Below are 21,327 nucleotides of genomic sequence, written 5' to 3' on the forward strand. Positions count from 1 at the left end.
CACAATAGTGTTGACAAGAGGGTGGTAAGAGAGAAATAAGATTAGCAGGCCTCTGCTGTTGCCGGAGCCTCTAACACAGACTTAGGAAGCTCAGACTGAAATCACAAAGAGTCCAGGAGCACTGACTGGCCCCCATGCTGGCCACTGGTGCCTTGTTGACTGCACCTGCAGGAGGACTGCACGGTGATACACCTAAGCGATGTGTGGAAAGGCTTACTCAGCCTTCCTGGAACCCCATGCTCAGGTCCCAGGGGCTGGACTTCTAGGAAGACAGACTATTGATCTAAGAAAGCCAAATGGGAAAGGCGATCCCCAGGAGGACACTGGGATGGGAGGGTGATAAAGAGAAAGAGAGAGATGCCCTGAGGCTGAGACTTTAGAGAAAAAGAAACAGAGAAAGCTGGAGAGGGAGGGAGGAAGAAAAGAGCAGAGAGAAAGGCAAGAAACAGAAGGGAAACAAGGGTGGAGAGACAGAAAGACAGACACAGAGACAGAAGATGATGGGGGAGGGAGACGGAGGGCTAGACAGCACAGATACAGCAGAGCCCTGGCACTTGGCATGGCTCGGCGCTGAGAAAGAGCAATTCCCAATCAATAGCACCAATTAAACCCAAGATCACACCACCGCAGGGGCTGGTGGCTGCAGTGTTCACTCTCGGCTCAAAACCCTCCAGGGCTATCACACAGACCCACCCTTCAGCATACCTGGCTGCTTCCCAGGTCCCTTCCCACCCTGGGGTAAAGAAGACATAGTCACAGTCTCTTGAGGTTGCTTTTGGTGACACCTGGGCTCTGGGTCCCAATACAGCATGTCATTCAAGAATGAAGACAAAGCCAAGGCCCCAACATCCATCACACACAGCATGTGAACCAAAATGCCCAGCAAAGGCCCTAGCCGGCACCTCTGTCATCCCCCTAGGCACAGGTGGCCACGCTAGTCTGCCTCCCTTGGCCTGACAGAGATGCAAGCAGGAAAGAGGTCAGGAGCAGGGCTACACCCACCTAGCTCTCTGAAGGGAGACTGCGCTGCTTCCCTGAGTTGGTAGCTGCTGCGGCCTCCTCTCCTCTCTTCTCCTTCTTCCCTCCTCGGCTGCTCCTGCCTCTGACTGAACAGCCACCAAGCAGGGGCGGCAAGCGTGGAGGACGCTGGGGCAGCCTGGTTTGTCAGCCCACAGGGGGAGCTCTGACGTGTAGCTCAGCCCACTGCAGCCTGGGAGAGAGTCATCACTGCCGCCAGCCAGGGCCATGTCCAGGTTAAAGGGACATGCCCAGAGCCTTGCTCCTCTGACCCAGGGTGATGTTCTAGCCTTCCTTGGGGGCGGGGGAAAGGCTGCCCTCTCCAGTCCCAGAAATAAAAGGCTCTCCTCCCTGTGAGCAGGGACCACCATCAACAGAGAAACCAGAGCTTCCTGACTATTTCACACACCCAGCCTTATTTCACACAGCCCCTTAGCCTCTAATCTGTCTAGTGTCCCCTCTGTCCCTTAAGAGCTTCTTACTGCTCCCTTGTGCCCTCAGGATATATAGTGGGAGTTTGACAAGACTGTAACATCTAGACAGTGATGGGCATCAACGCCACTCTCCACTGCAGCAGAGAGCTACCTCCCCACACTTAACACTAGATGTGCCCCCCATGGGGCACCCTACTCATATACCCCTGTACCCCACGCATGCATCCCTGGGGGCCCATCTGTCTCCTGGGGACTCAGTGAGTCACCCCACCCCCCAGTCCTCTGGGACATGCCTGTGTCTGAGTTGCATGTCAGCAATCATGTGTTTATGGCTTGGTCTCCCCAGAGGCTGACAGTGACGGTGAGGATGGGGCTTGCGGGGCCCAGGCTTGAAGCTGCATAATTCAGCAGTAAAAACATTCCAGAAGACTGTCCTGCTGCCCTTCAGCGTCCTCCTTGTCTCTGTCTCCTTTTCTGCTCATGGGGTCACTCACCCCTACTGGGCCTGGCATTGCCCAACCTCGCATGGACCCAGTACTACAGACATCAACTGGGCAATGGACAAGAGAAGCAGAAGAGGCAGTGGCTGAGTATGTACCCCCTAAAAACAGGGAACAAAGAGGGCATTGGGGAGCTCTGCTGGCCAGAGGGAACATGACGAGGAATGGGGGGCTGAATTTGAAAATGGGCTATGGCAGGCATGGCTTCTTGGCATCGTCCAAGAGAAAACAGCAAGGATAGGGACATGTCACACAATGTCCCTTTGCGCTGCTGTGGCAACTGGCTTCTAGCTGCTACTTCCCCTCTCCTGGCTCTTGGTGGTACCAGAAGGACCATCAGCTGCCGTGGCCCAACGTAGACAGGGAGCCAGAGCAGAGTGCACTCCCAAGGAATTAGATGGTGTAAGCAGTGTCTTAGTGTGGTCACCACCCCCTTTCCCACAATGATGCCAACAGAGAGGGAGGGGCAAAGCCTAAGTGCTGAAGACATCACCCATCATCTGGATCCAGCTGTTCTTGCAGTTCTCTCCTGGACTTCTCAGTGATCTTAGTAGCATAACAGTTCTATAAAGCTTGTGTCATTTCCAACTGATGTCCTCGCGGACATATACAGTCAGTATGCCCATTGTAAAAAAAACAAAAACCACCACCACAACAAAAAACCTAAACCAACAAAATCATATACAGGCCACACCCTCACTTGAGTCCAGCAAAGAGAAGATTCATAACAAAGTGCTTCTCACAACTTTTAAGGCCTGACAACTGGTCCATGGACCTCGGTTTCCCTATTTGCAAAATGGAAACAGGAGAATTGATTTTCTGGGCTCGGGAAAACTAGCAAGCTCCTAGACAGTGGGCATGTAGCAGGTGCTTCATTCATGCACAGCCCTCCTCCTGCCCTCCTGAGAGCCCTTCTTTATACCTTCCTGATGGTCTGTTTTGACAAAAGCGACTGTCTACAGAGGGAGCGGGTGGGGGGGAATATGCTCGTTCGTGTTTACGCATCTTACCTGCAGCAGGACGGTCCCCCCAGGGATCGTGAGCTGTAAACAGTACTTCGGGGCGTTCTCCCAGGACAGCGGCTGAACATCTTCAATGGCGCTGTAGGAGACCGAGTTTTCCATGTACCCGGACGGCTGGAGCAAAGAGAGAAGAGAGAAATAAGCCTAGGTTACAAGAGCTGGCACAGCCTCCATCTCAGAAGCCAATGCTGGTGTGAGCATTGAACAGACGACGTGAGCACAGAAATGCAGCTAGTCCAGGACCAAAGGAAGGGCAGAGTTCTCGGCTGTCAGCATCCTACTGTGCAAAAGGGCTGTAAAGGAAACTCATTCTACATCTAGGGTGCAAAATAAAGAGGCAAGGGAACCCTGAGGGCAAGGGTGAAGGGTCATCCCCTGGTGACCACACGGCCCAGCTAGACTCTCAATATCCCTCCCCAGCACAGCATCCTCCAATGGCTCCTATGCCCATGGGGTCACTACCCACTGCAGTCCACGGAAGGGACCTCTAACCCATCCTGTTCCTTCCTCACACCTCCAAAGTCCACAGAGAGTATGCTGTCTTTCTCAGGATCTGGTCCCCTACATGGTTCAATAGCACATGTTGGGAAAATGTGTAAAAAAGGCAGCCACGGCCAAGGGTTGGGAGAAGGCAACAGGAGCCTAAAGTTATTCACACTGCCCTCTAAGAGAGTCCCATTCTCTCAGAGAAGCATGGGGTGTAGGGTGGCCTGGGAGGACGACACAGGATCTTCCACCTCCAAGATGTCAGAGCTCAGGAGAATCAGAAGAAAACCAAGTGAAGACTAATAGCAGCCTCCCCCAGACCCTTGCCTATGCACACAGTGCTCTAAGAACCCCATGAGTTGCTTTAGGGAGGAGGTGTCAGGGCCATCCGTAGAGCACAAAGGACTTGTGACCTTCCCATGGCCATGACGGAACTTATCCACTGTAATACACTGAAACAGGAAGGTGTGGTCTCAAGTCCATGACCCAGCTGAGTATTTTACCACAGACACTTTAGATCTCTGACCATTGCTTCTCTTCCCATTGACGCATAGTAGACATGGGAAGAGCTGATGGCTAAATTGCCTCAGCTTTCCTGGTACGGGTGGTCAACGGTTTTGAAATAGCTGACCAGCTTAGGTTGATCAACAGATATCCACCGAGCTTCTAGTATATTCTGAGGGTCGTGATAGGTAGGTAGCACAAGCCTGGAGTTCAGTGGGGTGGACAGACAACAAATAAAAGACATCCAAGAGTAACCTGGGGAGAGTTGAATGGGGGAACCAAAGTGGGGCTTAGTGATAGGGGCAGAGAGGAGAGGCCACTGCATAAACTCGAGGCCAACACAAAGGCCCAGGGGCAGGAAAAGCAAGAGGACTGAGGTAGAGGGCTAGGCACGGCTCAGGTGGCAACGGTCCACTTCTAGAAGAGCTTATAGGTCCATCTGGGGTCTTGGGACCACATCCCCAAGGGGAAGGTGCTGCAGGAAAATCTGACATTATCCCTAAAGCCAACAGGAATACGGAGGTGGGAGGTAGCTCGCCCCAAGCCTTTCAGGCCAGTGCACTGCCCTTCAGCAAGGCCTACAGACCACAGTACGTCTTGCCAGTGTGTGGAGTAAGTACCCTTTCCTGCCCTGTACATCGGAATCACTTCCTGTCCCCCTTGGCACTAGCCCAGTGACATGGCCCAGTGTTTCAATAACACAGCTCAGCCCTGCCCCTCGCTGGGGGAGATATTTAATTTCAAATATTTACTGTGCTTACTGATGACAGTCCCATCTCTCAGCTGGCTGTTATGTACAACAGGGACATGAGCCTTTGCCATCCTGTTCAGCGAGCCTAATTCTCAGAATGGCTGTCATTTTAACAAATGAGGTGCCAGCCCACAACACACCTGGGAAGGTGGGCCTTCATTATTAAGTTAAAGGCCCTCTTTAGGAAACACTGGCAGCCGTCCAGCCCTTTCCCTTCCAAAAGGCTAGTGAGCCCAACCGCCCTCAGTATCCACAGAAGCCAGAGGAGCAGGGCTGCAGTGTTGGCCACAAAGACGCAGAGTCCAAGATGCCTGTCCCTCGGTTCACCATGGGAGATCTACCACTGTGTCAAAGGGCATGGCAGGATCACAAAGGACCTGGACCACCCAGACTCACAGCAGCAGAAAAAGCCTACAGGCTTTGCTCTCTAAAAGCCTCCATGGAGACCTCTGGCCGAGCTATGGCCCTAGCGCCTTCAGAGGGACACAGCCGGTGTTCCCCCTGTGCAGACCACCTCCGTACCTGGAGGCTGCTGCAGGGCCACTTCCACTCAGCGACCTGGCCAGGCTGTCCAAAAGCAGCTTGGAGCAGAAGCAGCGAGCAAAGTTTTCTGGGAAAAGGCTGGGTATAAATAAGCACCCGTTGTTTTGCAAAAAAACAGACTGATCGCTCTTCCACGGACTGCCTCGGCGCTTGGCCCCAAGCCGTCTTCAGAGCCATTAAGCCCTACGTTTTTTGAGTTCCTTACAGTTTGTCATTAAGAGAGTTACTGCACCTCTCTGAACCTGGCTCCTCTGATGGTAATTTAATAAACAGGATGGCAGAGACTACTTCAGGGGACCTAATTTGCTAAGGACTTACTTAGCTCAGTGTCTGGAACCTACTGGAGAGATCAATAAGATGGCTATACTTTACTTCTGGTATACCCTTCCCTAAATCCCCAAATCCAACTGAGGACCGTTCCTCAAGATGCCTGCCTAAGCCAGACATGCTGGGGCTCACCTGTCACCCCAACATTCAAAAGGTGGCAGCAGGGAGACTGAGAACGTGAGGCTAGTCTGGGCTATCTAGTAAACTTGGGTGCCCGGCACTCGCTGAAGGAAGACAAGGGATACCTAAGCAAGTGTCCCAGCCAGAAGGCAGGATGAGAGACACTGTCATGGAATCTGGGAACACAAAAGGGTCACTGGGCGGAACCTAAGATGACTGAACAGGTCCTGGACCTCAACAGTAAGTAACACAGAAGTATTGGGTCCTCAAGTCAGGGCCACACTTGTCCATGGGTGTGGCTCACTTAGAAGAGACAGAGGTGGCACAAGGGACACTGTTTTCATCTCTACTTTCCTCTACATCCAGGGTTTCTCTGTGGTCACTGTATATCAAGCTACACTGATGACAGCCTCTGCCCAGGGGGTCCTCACTGAGGCAGGAAATTTGAGGTTTGCAGTGCAAACAGGACATGCGGGAGATGTGCCACACCGCTGAGACAATGTTACCCACAGCAATGGTGACACAGTGGCCAGAGTCAACAGCACGCAGGAGGTGAACCAGAAAGAAGGACAGCTGAGTCTTCCAAGGGAAACGGGGAAAGGCAGCCCTAGGCACAGCTAAGAGATCACAGGTTTTTCAGAGTCGAGCCCACAGGGCAATGTTCCTGTCGCAGGGTACCCTAGAATCCCCAGAACTCCAGGGATGGAATCAGATGGGTGGCTATCACATCCTGGGACTGTACGGAAGCAGATGGGAACCTCCAGGCTGCATGGGTGGGCAGGGCTGATGGGAGGCAGGGCACACTTACAGGAGTGACTGAAACCAGCTCACCCCAAGAGACTGCTCCTCCTGCTGGTTTCATCTGCCAGCACTCAGGATCTGTGCGCTAATGGGTAGATGTCACTCTTTGGAAGTGACAACTCACACTTGACTAACAAATGCAGCGTGGGAAGGTGAGGGACGGAATCTAAGCATCTGGATAAAATTAAATCAAGAGCACTCAGGAACGGAGCCTGAAGGCACAAGCCCATAAAACCAGTTGAGTCTGGAGACAAAGGCAAAAAGATCACAAAATTCAAGGGTGGCTAGGACTACAGAGAGAGCTCAGGGCTAGCCTAGGCAGACAGGACGGTCAGAAAATAAAGAGGGCCCAGGATGCAGTTCAGTGGAAGAATGCTTGACTAGCATGTGTGAGGCACTAGGTTCAATTCCCAATCTCTCTCTCTCTCTCTCTCTCTCTCTCTCTCTCTCTTTCTCTCTCTCTCACACACACACACACACACACACACACACACATTTACTAATATTTCAGTATATTTCTTTCACTTTAATTTTTACTATGCGTATATAATTCTGTATCTGTGTATGTGTGGTGTGTGCCACGTATACATATACAGAGGCCAGAAGACACCAGGTGCCCTGCAATAAAGCTACCATCTTGAAACGGGTGTGTGTGTGTGGGGGGGGTCCTCATTCAACCTGGAGCTGGCCTGCTTTGGCCTAGACTCATTTGGTTCCTATGGGGACCCCCCCCCCCCGTCACTACTGAGACACTGGAGTCACAGGTGTGCATTACCATGCTTGGCTTTACCATGACGCTGGGATTCCAAGCTCAGGTCCTCGTGCTCGAGAAACAAGGGCTCTTACCCACTGAGCCATCCTGCAGCTTCTCCCGATTATTCGTAAACATAATTTGTATTGCTCTTTGTTTATCTACTGTGCACAAATGTACACACACAGAGACACCACAGTTTATATGTGGCAATCAGAGGACAACTTGTGGGAGTCACTTCTCTCCTTCCACCCAGGGATCAACCTCAGGTCATCAAGCCTGCCGCCTTTACGTCACGCTCACCACCTTTGCCCACTGAGTCATTTTGCCAGCCCCAAACAACTTTTTGCTGAGTCCCAAACAAAGATTTCGCTTGTGCTGTACCTATGGGCATCTGCTCCGAGTTTCTCTCTGCTCCCGCCCTTTCTGCCATGGACAGAACCACCGCCATTCTGTTTTGCATGAGCAATAAACAACCCTGAAGTGAACATCCTTGCGAAGCCTGTTTTTCTAGCCTATATTTAGGATTATTTCTTTAGGCCGGATTCCCAGAAATGGAATTACTGGGACAAAGGGTGAGTGCATGTTTTCCACTGTTGCCAAATTACTCTCATTAGAGAGATATTAAGGAGTCTTGGGAGCCCTGGCCAGGGATGAGGGACCCATGACCTTGACTGCTGGCTGTCTTGCTGCTACTCTCGGCCTCATTCTAACCAGGTGGGTTTGGCACTAGAGTTTCTGAACTGAACACCATGCTGGGTCATCACGTGCTGGGTGCTGAGGGCACGGACATCCATCACCCAGGGTCCCGGTTCTTGGGGTGTAGCCTTCCAGGACACTGCGAGTTGGGCATTGGGGACACTGCCCTCTCATGGGAGGTGGAGACAAGTCTCTGAGTTGTAGCTGTGTTCCTCCGCTATGGGACAAATATGGCTAGTTTGAGAGGGCCTTTGCTTCCCAGACAATGAAGAAAACTGCCCTGTAGGATTCTGGGATAAGCCTGGCTCAAAAACCTCCCAAGTTAGCTGGAGCCGCCTCACCGGGGTTCCCTGTCCACTCCCCATACCTTCAGAGCTAATGTTTACATCAGCTGTTTCCTCAGACTTCTCACCCAGTGGGGTGCTCAGAAACGGGGTGACTACCTAACAGCCTTCACCATCCTGCCTTTCAGAGATCAGTTCTGCCAATCCCAGCCTATTGCTGGTTTCCATGGTGATTAAGAGAGCATGACTCATGAGTTTCCAGCCCCCAGGACGAGGCTCCAGGCTGACTCAAGACATAAATCCTAATGGGGTGGGGGCTCCCGCACCCCAAAAGGAAAAGCCTATCTGGAAACTCCCTCTATTTCTGCCACTCCAGACTGGAGCCGCTAAATGCTGGAGAAGTCTCATCCTGGTCTGGGTTGTGAGCGGAGGACTGGTTGTCACCCTGGCAGGCGGCTGAGTGGAAGCTATCTGAGTCATCATTCGGGGGAGGCCAAGATGTGGAGCAGGGTCCAATGGCGCCATCATACCGGCAGCAGGAAGCTTTGCTCTGGTCCCCAGAAGCAATGTCACGTGTCGTGACAGGGAGCCCCTTCCAGCCCAGGTGGCCAAGCAACACTGATAAGATCAAGGGCAGTATTGCATCTGTGTCCTCAATGGTGGTTTTGTCAACTGGCTAAGTATAGAAGACGGGGCCTCAGTCTCCACCAAAACTGGGGGGAAGCACACAGTGTTCAGTTAACCATGAGCCCTCTGGGACGCAGGGGCACCCATGATGTCAAGAAGCCAACACCTTGTAGGGAACCTCACAACCATTAATGCAGCCTGCCACTTGCTGCTCCAGCCCCCAATACCTAACCCATCATTTTCTGCTGGTATGAATCTGCCTACTCGGGATGCTGCTACACTGGTATACAGCTGAGGACCCGCCTTATCCCTGTTTGTGGCTGAACTACCTCACTATGTGGAGCCTACATGATCTACCTACTGATAGACACTTGAACCTCCTATCTTTCCATGATTGTGAAACACCTCTGTCCAATTATCTTTCCAATGGGGTGACAGGGAGATACCTACCTCACAAACACAGTCTCCACCAGGCCTATTCCACTCTCTTAAGCACTGTGCCCAAAGCCCCACCCTCTCTAAGCATAGGTGCCCACGTGACCACTCCTGCCTCACTCAACCACACCGCGATGTTATGGCAAGAGAGCTGTAGTCACCCTGAGGAAATTGAGTAAGAGAGAGGCGATGACAGGTCACAGGCTTCCTGCTTGCCACCATGATCCAATTTTGCAACCACCAATATAGAGACCTGGACGATTCCATCCGTCGTGGGCAGCACCGACAACCTCAAGTGTGCAGCATGCAGAATGAGGTTAAGGCCAGTAGGTTCAGAGGTCTGGCCTCCCCCCTGCTGGAAAGAGTGTGGGGTCCCTGCACACCTATAACAGTAGCTACGCTAGAGTTGGGTTCCAGTCCCTTAAAAAAAAATCCCCTACAGCTGGGGCCAGAGGGCAAGGCCATCCCAGGGCTCCATGGGGACAATTAGGAGGCATACAGGGGGCTCATTAATCAAGAAGGCAGCCGCGGCAGCTGCCCCCTTTTATGGCCAAATGCCTCAAGAAGTTTAGCAACAGAGCCAAGGCCAGCTATTTCCACATCCAGAACCTTCTAAGCCCCGTCTTCTCTGCAGGCATGGGAAGGGTGGGAATCTGGTCCCCAGGCCTGGCACTTGGCACCTCTCCCACCATGTGCCTTTGCCACCGGAACGGTTGATGAATGACTCAAAGGCGTCCCCAAGTCAGCACCAGTTTTCCCGACAGTCCACAGCTATGTCTAAAAACCCTAACAGCCAGGCAGGTAGGATGTAGGCTGCCTACAGGTCCAAGGGACCCTGGAGAGAGCCTCCCTCCCCAGGGACCTCTACTGTTGGAGGAAGATTTGGAGCCCAGGGCATACAGTATGAACAGCAGGTGAGCCTATCTTATGCACACTGGACTCGTCTTGCACATACACACTCTCGTGGCAGCCACCGCCCAGACCAGCTTAAGAGCGCCCCCATCATCCCAGAGGCCCTGAACCAACTGTCTAGGGGTGTCAGCAAGTCTGGCATCTAATCACTGTAGGCTAGCACAGCACCTTCTTGGCTTTCCTGCAAGTAGGGCCCCATAGTAGTATGCATTCACGATGGCCACGTGAGTCCTTGCAGGATCTTAGGGGCACATCTGCTGCTAGCCTTGAGCAAAGTTCGCCATGTCCCATTGAGGCTGAGCAATGTCCCCATGCTATGCTATATGTATATGGTCTGTTCATGGATGTGTCTATAGCCGTGGCTTGGGGAGGGCGGCCTGTCAGCATTCCTGTACAGGTTTCATAGATGGCATTAGCACTCTGTTGGGTAAATACCCAGGAATATAAAAACCCTGGGTTTCAGGGTAAAGCACCTAAGTTATAGGGGAATTTCAGGGAAGACTATAAAATGATTGGGCTGCCCTTTCCTGGGAAAATGAGCCTTGGGTAGCCAGAGATTTTTAAGTTTGGGGGACAGGACTAGGTAACAAGGGGACTTGACTATCTCCACACCTGAAGTGTGCCCTTTATATGGGGGGGGGGCTCTTCTGGGATCACTGACAGGTGGACATTGCTCTGCAAGCTGTCCTAGAGCCTCAGAGGAGGCAATAATGATCAGAGACTTCTCCAGGGACCTTGGGCACCTGCTCATGTGGCAGAAAGGTGGCCGTTCTTCTCCACACTCGAGACACAGGCAGGGACGAGAGGCCCATCTGCTCCAAAGCTGAGAGCCTGGAGTGGCAGGCCCGAGGGCAGCCGAGTCCCACACCAACACCAGGTTGTCCACTCAGCATCCATTAATGCCCCAGATGCAAAGATACTGAAGTGAGCTGGTGAGTTTGCAGAACACGAGATTCAGAAACATATACTAGATGATGGTGAAACTCGGCCATCAACGGTATGGTAAAATGGAAGCCTGCTCTGGAGGCTCAGGAACGTGGGGATGATCCTGACCTTGAACCCTTTCTCCATAGCAGGCCCCTGTTAGGCCCTATGCACTATTATTACACACGGGCAGCAGAGCCTATGAAGGGGGAGGAGGTAGCGGTCACTGGGGGTATGCCCTCATTCCCCTTCCCCCTACTTCCTGGCAACTGTGAAGTGAGCAGATTTGCTCTGCTGATAGAAACTCCCGCACGATTCTACCTCATTGCAGGCCCAAAGCAACATGGATAGGTAACCATACACTAAAGTCTCCCAAAACATGAGCCCTTTCTCTTATAAGCTGACTGTCCTGATGTGGAATTCCTCTGTATATGCTGTGATTACCTTTAACGAATAAAGAAAACTGGTTTGAGCCTACAGCAAGGCAGAACTTAGCTGGTGGGGAAAACCAAACTGAATGCTGAGAGAAAGAAGGGTGGAGTCAAAGAGAAGTCGTGTAGCCCCGCTGGAAACAGACACTGGAAACTTTACCTGGGTAAGCCGCAGCTACGTGGCAACACACATATTACTAGAAATGGGTTAAATTAAGATGTAAGAGTTAGTCAATAAGAAGCTAGAGCTAATGGGCCAAGCAGTGTTTTCTGTGTGATTATTTCAGGAGTCTGGGCAGCCAGGAAACAAACAGCGGCCTTCCTCACAACACTGTCCCCAGGAAAAGAATGCTGACAGGAACAAGAGTTTCTGTGGGTTCATAATCATGAAGCTGTTCCCTGTGCATCCATCAGCACCAGGTCTGGCTGAGATAAGCTAAGGCCCACAGCCCTATCTCCAGCCAACAAGGTCCCTTCTAAGGTCTAAGCCCCACCCTTGGCCATAACCCTAAATTCAATGGAAGCACCATGTAAATTCTGCAGAAATTTCCCAGGACCAGTTCAGGGGAAAGTTCCCCAGACCCACTGACCTCCAGGAGATGGGACATTTCCTCCCAGAGCTATCCTCATCCACTTGGGGAAGGAGAGACGCTGGGGTGACAGAGACGTGAGAGCTATGAGGGGCTAGCCCACCATCATCACTCTCTTTAGCAAGTGTGATCTGTAGCCTGTCCATAGGTCCTCTGTCACAGAAGAGGTAGAGGTGGAGCAGTACCTTCCAGAAAGACAGCCAAAAGAAAATGGGAGGTGGGGGAATGAGGAGAACATGAACAACATTCCAGTCTAGGCTGAGGCTCTGGGAGGTGTGGGGGTGCCAGGGTTCCCCAAGAGTAGTAGATCTGGGACTACCATTCAGCAGTCCTGCAGCCCTTCGGTTCAACCTGGGAACCGAGCAGACAAGGGTTTTGCCCTGTACCCTCTGTTATCCCTCAGTGTCTCAGTTTGCCCTCACCTGGTAGTAACTCACATGGAAGACCCAGGGCAGCAGTCAGCCTATGGTCACGCAGGTCTTCATGGCAGAACTGTCTTTTTTTTTTTTTTTTTTTTTTTTTTTTTGGTTTTTCGAGACAGGGTTTCTCTGTGGCTTTGGAGCCTCAGAACTGTCTTTTACTTTGAATTTTTTTAGAGTATGGGTGGGTGGATGACATGTACATGTATGTGGATATATGTGGCTGCCACAGGAAAATCTCAGACGTTACTCTTCGGGAGTCACCCACCTTGTTTTCTGAGACAGGCTCCCCCACCGGCTAGAAGTAAGCAGGCAAGGCCAGCTGACTGAAGACACTCCCATCTACCATGCCTGGCTGTTTACATGGGCACTGGGGAATTGAACTCAGGTCCTCTGACAATTTGCCTACTGAGTCATCTCTCTGGCCCTCTACTGGGATTTGATGCAAGCAGAAAGAGGGCCCTGGGCTACTCTGGTTGATACCCACAGATGTTTGCTTTTCCTGGGTTTATCAAGCTGTTACCCTGCTCTGGATGAAGGCCCGTAAATATGGACCTGGACTAGAGCAGAAAAGGGGGTGTCTCAGCTTTGCTTTGTGGTTTTCCCTTGTGTGTGTGCCAGGACCCCTTTACACAGACAGAGCCCACGTGTGCCAAGCACAGGTGCACCAGGATGGTGGATGCACCGGTGATTGAGACCTGATCCCGTGGACAGGAAGTACATGCAGACCGCAAAGAAGGGGTGTTTAGGACTGCCTCAGTTGCTCTCAAAGCACAGTAACCGCTGGTCGCCTGTGCCGGCATGTCTGCTGTGACAAGCCAACATTCCGATCAGCAGCAGCCCTTTCTGACCGTTTTTGCATCTGCTTGAACTGTAACGGTAAGAGACACACAGTTGCAAGGCAAAAGTCCAATATGTCACCTTAGCTCTGCCTCTCCCTGGCTGGGGCCTGGGCTAGACCATCTGGGGACCGGGAATGGCACGAGAGGATGGGGAGAATGGCCGCTGTGAGGCGCAAGAGGACTGAGGGCCAAACCCACGTCTGGCACACAGTGGGAGCTCATCCATGTCAATCTATTGTGTATGTGATAGTTCACAGCTCTGCTCCCATGGAATTCCCCGGAGAATGGTGGCGACAGGGAGATAACTATTCAAAGCGTGTGGGACACTCAGTAACGGACAGATATGAACAAGAACATGCTTAAGGTGGACAAAAGGTGGAGGCAAGAACAGGGCAGGCAGGTTAAAGAAGGAACTCGAGTTACTAGGAAAGGAGGGAGCCAGGGGCTCCACCAGGAGGGTTGGAGGAGACAAGGAACATTGTGTACTGGTTAATCTCCTGTCCACTTGACACAAGTTAGAATCATCTGGGGGGATGAGGCGACTTCAATTAAGGAATTGCCACCATCAGATTAGCCTATAAACAAGTCTGTGGAGGCATTTTCTTGATTAGTGATTGATGGGGGAGGGACTAGCATTCCGTAGGTGGTGCCATTCCTAGGCAGGTGGTCCTGGGTTCTATAAGAAAGCAGGCTGAGCAAACCACCGGGAGCAAGTTAGCAAGCAGAACCCAAACCCCTGCCCCCAGCTGCTTCTGGGTCACGGTGTTTCATCACAACAACAGAGCCTGGCCAAGTAACCCTGATGCAGGCCCATCCAGGCATCAGCCCAGCACAATACCACCCCCATGGGTTAGAACTAAGAAGAACCTCACACACCACTTACAGCAAGAGCTTACACTGGATTTGTTTCATTAAGACAGAGGCTCAGGTAGCCCCGCCAAGTCTTGAACTCACTATGTCAGCAAGGAAGACCCTGACCAACTAATGATCCTCCTGCCTCCACCTCTGGTGTGTTGAGGTTACAGGGATGGAAAGATTTTAAAGGGAAGCCTTTGGCCTCAGAGAGGCACTTGCAAACCCCCATGACCGCTTCACAGTAGAGACATCCAGAAATGGGCTTTTGCTGGCTAAAACAACAAGAAACAGGTCTGCAGCTAACACTCAGCTGGCAGAGTGCTCAACTGGCATACACAGAGCCCTGGGTTCCATCCTGAGAACCACATAAACCGCGCATGGTATACAGAGCTCGGCTGTAACCCCAGCTCTCAGGAGGTAGAGGCAGTAAGATCAGAAGTTCAAGGTCAGCCTAGGCTACTGAGCCTAGAAGAACAAAACAATACGGCCATTTCCTTTTCTGCCACCTGGACATCAGCCTTGGGGAGGGGAGTGTTAGCTCTCACAGCCCACAAGCGCCACCAGTCCCTTCTCATGTCCCATGGGCCTCCCTCTGTCTGACCCCGGCGGCCTTCTGTCTCCCAGGACCTTCGCTCTACAAAGCCGGGTTCTCCGGAAGCCGAGGCCAGCAGGGCAGACTCTTAGACAAATAAACTCAATGTTTCTCTTCGGTTCTTGGCAAAGCCTAGCTGGACTCAGGAGCCCGTGTGTGTTTCATGGATGGGAAGTCCCTGGCGGGTCTTTCCTCGAGCTGCAGGCTTCCAGCCAGGCTTCCAGAATGGGTGACAATGGGTGCCGAGGGAACTGAGCCCATGTACACACAGTTAGGCGCTCCTGCACAGACCCTGGGATTATCTCCAAGAAGGCTCATGGCATACATGCTGGGGCATATGTTACAAAACCAGGTGGGCTGGAGGAAAATTCTAGAATGTCGGTGCACACTACTTAAGACACTTGACAGCTCTCCCTGACTTCTAAACTGAGTTTTGTCACTGGGGAAATAGGGATAAGAGTGGTGTCCACATCAAGGGGCCTCTACAACCTAGTAATTGTCACAGCTCGAAAGAGAAAGGGCTTTGTAGGCTGGCGACTCAGGGGACCCAGGGCCAGGCACTGAGAGGGAGACTCCCATGTGTACCTCTGTGTGACCAAGACTCATCACCCCATCCACCTACCTGCATGCATTCTATCTGTGGGAACTCAGCCTAGCACACACACACAGGTAGAAGCCACACCAAAACTACCCAGGGACTGAAAGGACATGAGGGACCAATCAGAACCACAGCAGCGTGCAGGGCATGAGCACAGCCCATGTGTGAAGTCACACAGTTCCCTTTTCATGTACAACACCCTCCCCCACCCAGCCCAGTTGTCTGGGGTCCAGACCAGGTAACTGGTGTTATTCAGTCTAATGGAAGACATCAAAAGGCAACACCCAAGCAGCCCCACGGATGCTATCTCACGTGACCTGCCCTGCACAGTCTGTAAAGGGTGAACAATGCATTCCAAAAGGCCAAAGTGAACACAGAGAATTCCAGGACACCAGCAATTCGAATCCAGCCACCTCTCCTGTGTCCTCCACATCCTAGCTTCTTTTACCAGCCCTTATGAGAGCGCCCTTTCGGGACTAGAACTTTGAAGATCACAGACGAGAGCAACAGACAGATCACAAACCTAGCAAGCCCTGCATAGAGCTGCCAGTCTCTCTTGAGTGACAGAAGGAGAGAACCAAGACCTCAAGACGTCTTCAGAGACTACTTCCAGCGGGTCATTAGCCGACAGGTGGCTGGGGTGGGGAGTGATGGAAGACTGGTTTTTCAGATGTGGGCTCCGGGAGGCCTGTGTCATCGGTACACAGTGACTGTTTTCACTACCCATGGCCTCGTGATGTCCACGGGGACCTCCAAGGCTACTCGAGCCAGAGTCCGATAGGTGAAGGGTTTGCGAGGGCTGCTCCACTCTTGGCTTGACGACAGTCACCCACTGACCTGGAGTTTGCTTCCTTTGTTTCATGTGCAGATAGCTAGATCGCCAGAGATTTATGAGTACTTCCTGTGGGGTTCAGCTGGTGTGGTCCAGGCACTGGAGACACATCCACACACAACACAGAGCTCTTGACCTCCAACACATGAGCTGAACCCCAAATCTCACCACTTGAATACGCCGCCCCACTGTCATGGCCCTGCTGGTTGCCAGGATTAGGGCTTCTTGGCTGCGATGAAACCCAGGTCTCCATGCTTGCACACTAAACTCTACCAATGGAGCCATCTCCCAGCCTGCCCTTCACCCCGTCCGTGGCTTCAAACTAAAAAGCAAAACTGGAAGCTGATTGAGAACTCAGATGCAGCCCAGGACGGGTGCGAGGGAGCCGCAAGAATAGACCGGCGGCTCATCAATCCAAAACCAACTAAGAGCATAAGAACAGGACTTGCTTCATTCCATAGGGTCCATAGCTGAAAGACTGGCCCAGGGCCCAGCCTGAGGGATCAGGGAGCAGTCACACAGGCCTGAGGTCTTCCCAGCACTGCCACCATCAATGTGAAGATAAAGGAAGCCGGTGATCCAATGCCTGATCAGATAGCCAAGGTTTCGAGAGGCTATGGCAGCCAGCACTTACCACCTCACTCCACCCAGGGGTAAGGCTCATGAGAGATTTTCAGATCGGTTCTGATCCAGACACATTTTCCTGGTGAGCACTCAGGAGACGCAGAGAAGAGTCTTGGTTCTTTTCTAGCTCTCACTGGAGCATCGCTTGCTGCACACTGCCACCGTCAGGAGCTCCCAAGCAGTGGAGAGAGGCTGTCCCCAGCAATGCAGCGCCACCGGCAGCACGCTCTGGGCTTTCAGTCTGTCACTTTCCAACTGTGAGGCACTCCAGTGTCCTGAGGACAGCATTGGAGTCTCACACCTGTCCTAACTCCACTGTCTCTGGCACTCAAACCATTCTGGGCAGTGCTCAGCATTGGAAAAGTGGCTTCTAGACTATGATCACCCCCAGTGGGGCCACCCAGCATGGGGCTGATGCCCATTGGGGACACTGCTTTCTGCACCTCTGGGCCATGTTTAGGAGTAGCATGCTTGCTGGAGAGTGGCCTTGGAGTGAGCTGGTGTTACTGCTTATAAACAAGGCCCCATGGTGCTGGTGTCTCTAAGTCCCCATAGCTGACACAGCGAGCAGGTAACAGATGCTTTTACAGCAGGCCTTGAATGCAGAGGTTTCTGGGTACCCACCCCTCCAGCCCGACTGACTTAGAGGCCTTTACAGCATGGCCTTCGCTCAACTGGTCAAGCCTGGCCTCTGTTGGGAGGGCCTGGCCACCTACAAGCAAACATCCCAGGAGGAATTACAATGAGGAGATGGAGTCGGTGCTGGGGCTGGGACACTAACATGGAAGGCACCCCTGAGGAGGAAAACAAAAGCAGGATGGGAAGGGCTCCGGGATCAGATTTCCCAGATTCTAGCCTCAACTCTGGATGTGAGGTGGTTCCATCCTTCAGTGCCTCAGTTTCCCCATCAGGGTCTACCACAGATGTCAAAGGGATAGATATGGATTCAGAGTCCCTAAAAGTCACTTACCACTGACCCCCACCACTCTTTATCTGCACAACTGTGGGCAGATGAGACCCACCCCTCAGAGACCTTCCTGTGGGGGGGCAGCAGTGCCTCCCTTACTCCCTGCTGTGGAAATCTGAATAGTCTGCCTTTGGACACAAGGTCTCACGCAGTCAAGGATGGCCCCAAACTTGACGGTAACCGATCCTCCTGTCTCCGCCTCCTGGGTGCCAGGATCACAGGCATGCTTCGGGTCTCATCTGAACTCTCATTTTAGGGATGGGGAAGGGAAGTGGTCCACAGAGAAGGAGTCAGAACCCACTGTACTGAGCTCAGGGTGAGCAACACCTGTAACCGTCCACCCAGGCCCCTCCTACTCTCAGTCGTCTCAGAGAAGACAGAGTAGATAGGACTAGAAAGACCTCAGATGTCAGGCAGGAGCCGATGGTTCCAGAGCAGTAAGATGGCTCCACGGGCAAAAACCGCCTGCCACCAAGCCTGATGACCTGAGTGTTCAATTCCTGGGATCCGCATGGCGGGCAAAGAAAACTGTCTTCTGATGTCACACAAATAAACTAAATAAAATGGGGGGGGGGGGCGCACACAACACAAAAACGTAAAAAGACGCCAGGCTCTGACAACAGGGCACTCACGCTCACGTTCAAATCCTGGCTTAGCCTCTCAGCAGCTGCGTGCCCTTGAGCAATTCACTGTCTTGAGATTCAATGTCCAGTACACAGCAGTGCATTTTATCAGTCTGAAGACGCAGCTGAACTTCCCTTGAGAATAGGCGTCTTCCCAGCAATCACGGGCTGACGGCAAATACCGGCACATACGACAGTGCTATAGCTTAGACGGGATGCTAAGTGCCGGCCCTCAGCACAGCACCCTGGGGAACTGGCTTGGCAGGGAATGCTCCCTTTGCCATCTTAGCAGCTGACCAGCCTGTGCCATCAAGCTGAGTGTGCGTGAAGGAACAACTGTGGGCGGGCACCTCCCCACCAACCCACCCTGAGAGACCAGTGATTTATTTGCCCCATCCCCCACAGCCACCACCAGACCTGAAGGCCACACTGTGGAAGGGACCAATCACACAACTTGACCCCAGACCCTTTCCTGCACAGCACATGACAGGACAGAGGGGCTTGTCATCTGTCAGTGCGTCAGACAGTACGTACGTCCACAGGGCAGTGTGTCGGTGTGCAAGTCAGTGGGGCACGATGTGCAGCTGACCCTGGCTGCGGCCCCAAGGGCCTCACTTGTTTACTGTGGCTCTGATGAAGTCAGTCTTGGGGGACCATCCCTCCAGGGCTGACGTCACCGCTCGAGAGACCCAGAGGCTCCACTAGGAAATATCTTTCTCCCTCAAGATGCTACTAACCCTTGTGTTGCAAACTGTACCTGCACAGTGATCAGGAATGGCAACATAGGGTTTGATGTAAGTCTCTCAATCCCACCTACTCATAAGGCTCTGAGCCTGGCGGAGCTCCCAAGAAAGCCTCCAGCTTCCTAGTCTGCTGCTATGTGGTACCAACTTGATGGCTTGCCTCAGCTTCCCTCTTCTAAAGAACGGGGATAGTCAATGTAGGGAAGGCTCAGCGGGGGAGTCAGGGATGTGTCTAACTCAAAGTAAGGGCTCAGTTAATCTTCGCTCTCAATCAGGTAACTCTGAGAACACTCCAGAACCAGGAGGCATTCCTACCATCGATTTCCTCTATCAAAAGGAACAATCAGTACCCTTCTCAAAGGACTAAGGGAAACAGGAAGGAGCAGGACCCCACTGTACGATGATGCCCTGCAGATGTCCCCAGAAAGCAATTCGTGGGCACCAGTGTATAGGTCCCAAGGGGATGACATGGTCCCTCTCTTGTGGAGCAGTGTGGCTGGTCCTAGCACTCAGTGTTACCAGTTCGACCATGGTCCCTTTGTCCATCCATCTGTGAGTCCTGAAGGGCAGGGACAGGACTTGGCTTAGAGTCACTATGCTCCTATAGTCAGGCATATGAGAGGTGGGTGCATGCAGCCAGCAAGCAGCCGGAGGGGCCTCAGTCAACGTCAATGCCATGTTCTTAGAGAATCTCCACCATCTCTCCTCCCTCTTTCTCTTGATGCACCACTAGAGTTTTCCAGCTGCCCAGTAAAGCCTCTGCCAGCTTCCTAGCTCCCGCTAAGCCACTGCCTTTCTCTGGTGTACTAGCCGGCATCCTGAGCTGTCAGGGCAGGGCCCCGGAACAATCTCAGGCTTTGCCGGTCCCGCTGAGTGACGTGCCAGGTGCCAGGCCTGGAATCCATGCCACATCCTCCTGCCAGCTAGTGGGACTCCTGGGGCTATGAAGCCTGTTGGTGCCAGGCGAGGGCGGTCCCAGGACAGTCTGGTAGCCTGGACGAGGGGGCCACACAGTCACCAGCAGACCTGATGACAAAGGAGAATACACAGCCATCCCAAGATAATAAAGGTCAGGCTGGTGCACCAGCAGTGTGGATCCTACAGACCAGCATTGCCCAAGACTTTCTAGAATACCCACTGTAACTTAAGACATACTGTTACCCATAACTCATGTAGTTGAGGGTGGGCATGAATCCTCGTGCCTGATCCTCCTGCCCCCACCTCTCAAGGGCTAGGATTGCAGGTGTCTACCTCCACATCCCGTTTATGCAGTCCCGGGATGGAGCCCAGGCACTCAGCATGCCAGGAGAACACTCACTAGTCATCCTATTCCCAGTCCTCTCCTGAGCACTTAGAATGTGGCCATTGTGACCAGGGAACTGAATTCCTTAGTTCAGCTGATCTTAACCATCCTCTGCAGCTGGGCCATTGTCTCAGGCCAAGCCCAGGGTTTAGGGTTCCTATACTGTACCCTAAGTAGTTGACAGAGAATAGCGAGGGAACAGGAGGAAGCATAGCACCAACGCCAGGGGCCCCGCTGCCTGAGACGGTGTTCAACCTGAAGCCCAGGCCAGGTGTGTCATGAAATGCTTGACAGACATCAACACCCTTCACTGTCAAAGCCACCAGGAACAAACTGGCGGTGACACCTATCTTACAAAGCACGAGGGTGGGGTTGGGAAAGCTGGAGTCACTGTCACTTGCCATAGGGACAGGGGACTGAACTCTGGTCTGAGCGCTCAGAGTCATATAACAGCTGCCTGGCTGCACCACCTACCCTTCCCTCCCTGTCAGAGCCATCTCTGAGGGGGTGCATTCACTCTGTTCCCAGCAGGAGGGCTAGGTTACCCCCTGCGTGGAGAGCTGACAGAAAGGAGCTTCTGAAGAAGACGGTGGGCTGGCTTGAGGACCAGTGAGCAGCTTGCCCAAAATGTACTGAAATTTAGAGTTCAATCAGTGTGGTTCTAAATTAAAGCGCATTTCCAATTTCTCCTCCCCAGAGGGCCTCCCCCAAAAGAAACATGACCTTCCATTGGTGCAGGCTGTGGGTCTGCTTTTCTCAATCTGTGCCTAT

General features: G+C 52.6%; 1 protein-coding gene across 2 annotated transcripts in view; it reads right to left on the reverse strand.

Moving 5' to 3' along the window:
- LOC121447191 (c-Maf inducing protein) overlaps positions 1-21,327 on the reverse strand; it is a 191,439-nt gene that overhangs the window by 70,788 nt on the left and 99,324 nt on the right. For both annotated transcript variants that reach the window (XM_041650303.1, XM_041650304.1), the window contains exon 2: positions 2,962-3,087. In XM_041650303.1, the coding sequence (XP_041506237.1) occupies positions 2,962-3,087 (126 nt within the window). The remainder of the gene's footprint in view (positions 1-2,961; positions 3,088-21,327) is intronic.

The sequence above is a fragment of the Microtus oregoni genome, unplaced genomic scaffold (assembly GCF_018167655.1).
Source record: "Microtus oregoni isolate MIOR12 unplaced genomic scaffold, Mior012 000004F_ref0000308, whole genome shotgun sequence".
Lineage (NCBI taxonomy): Eukaryota > Metazoa > Chordata > Mammalia > Rodentia > Cricetidae > Microtus > Microtus oregoni.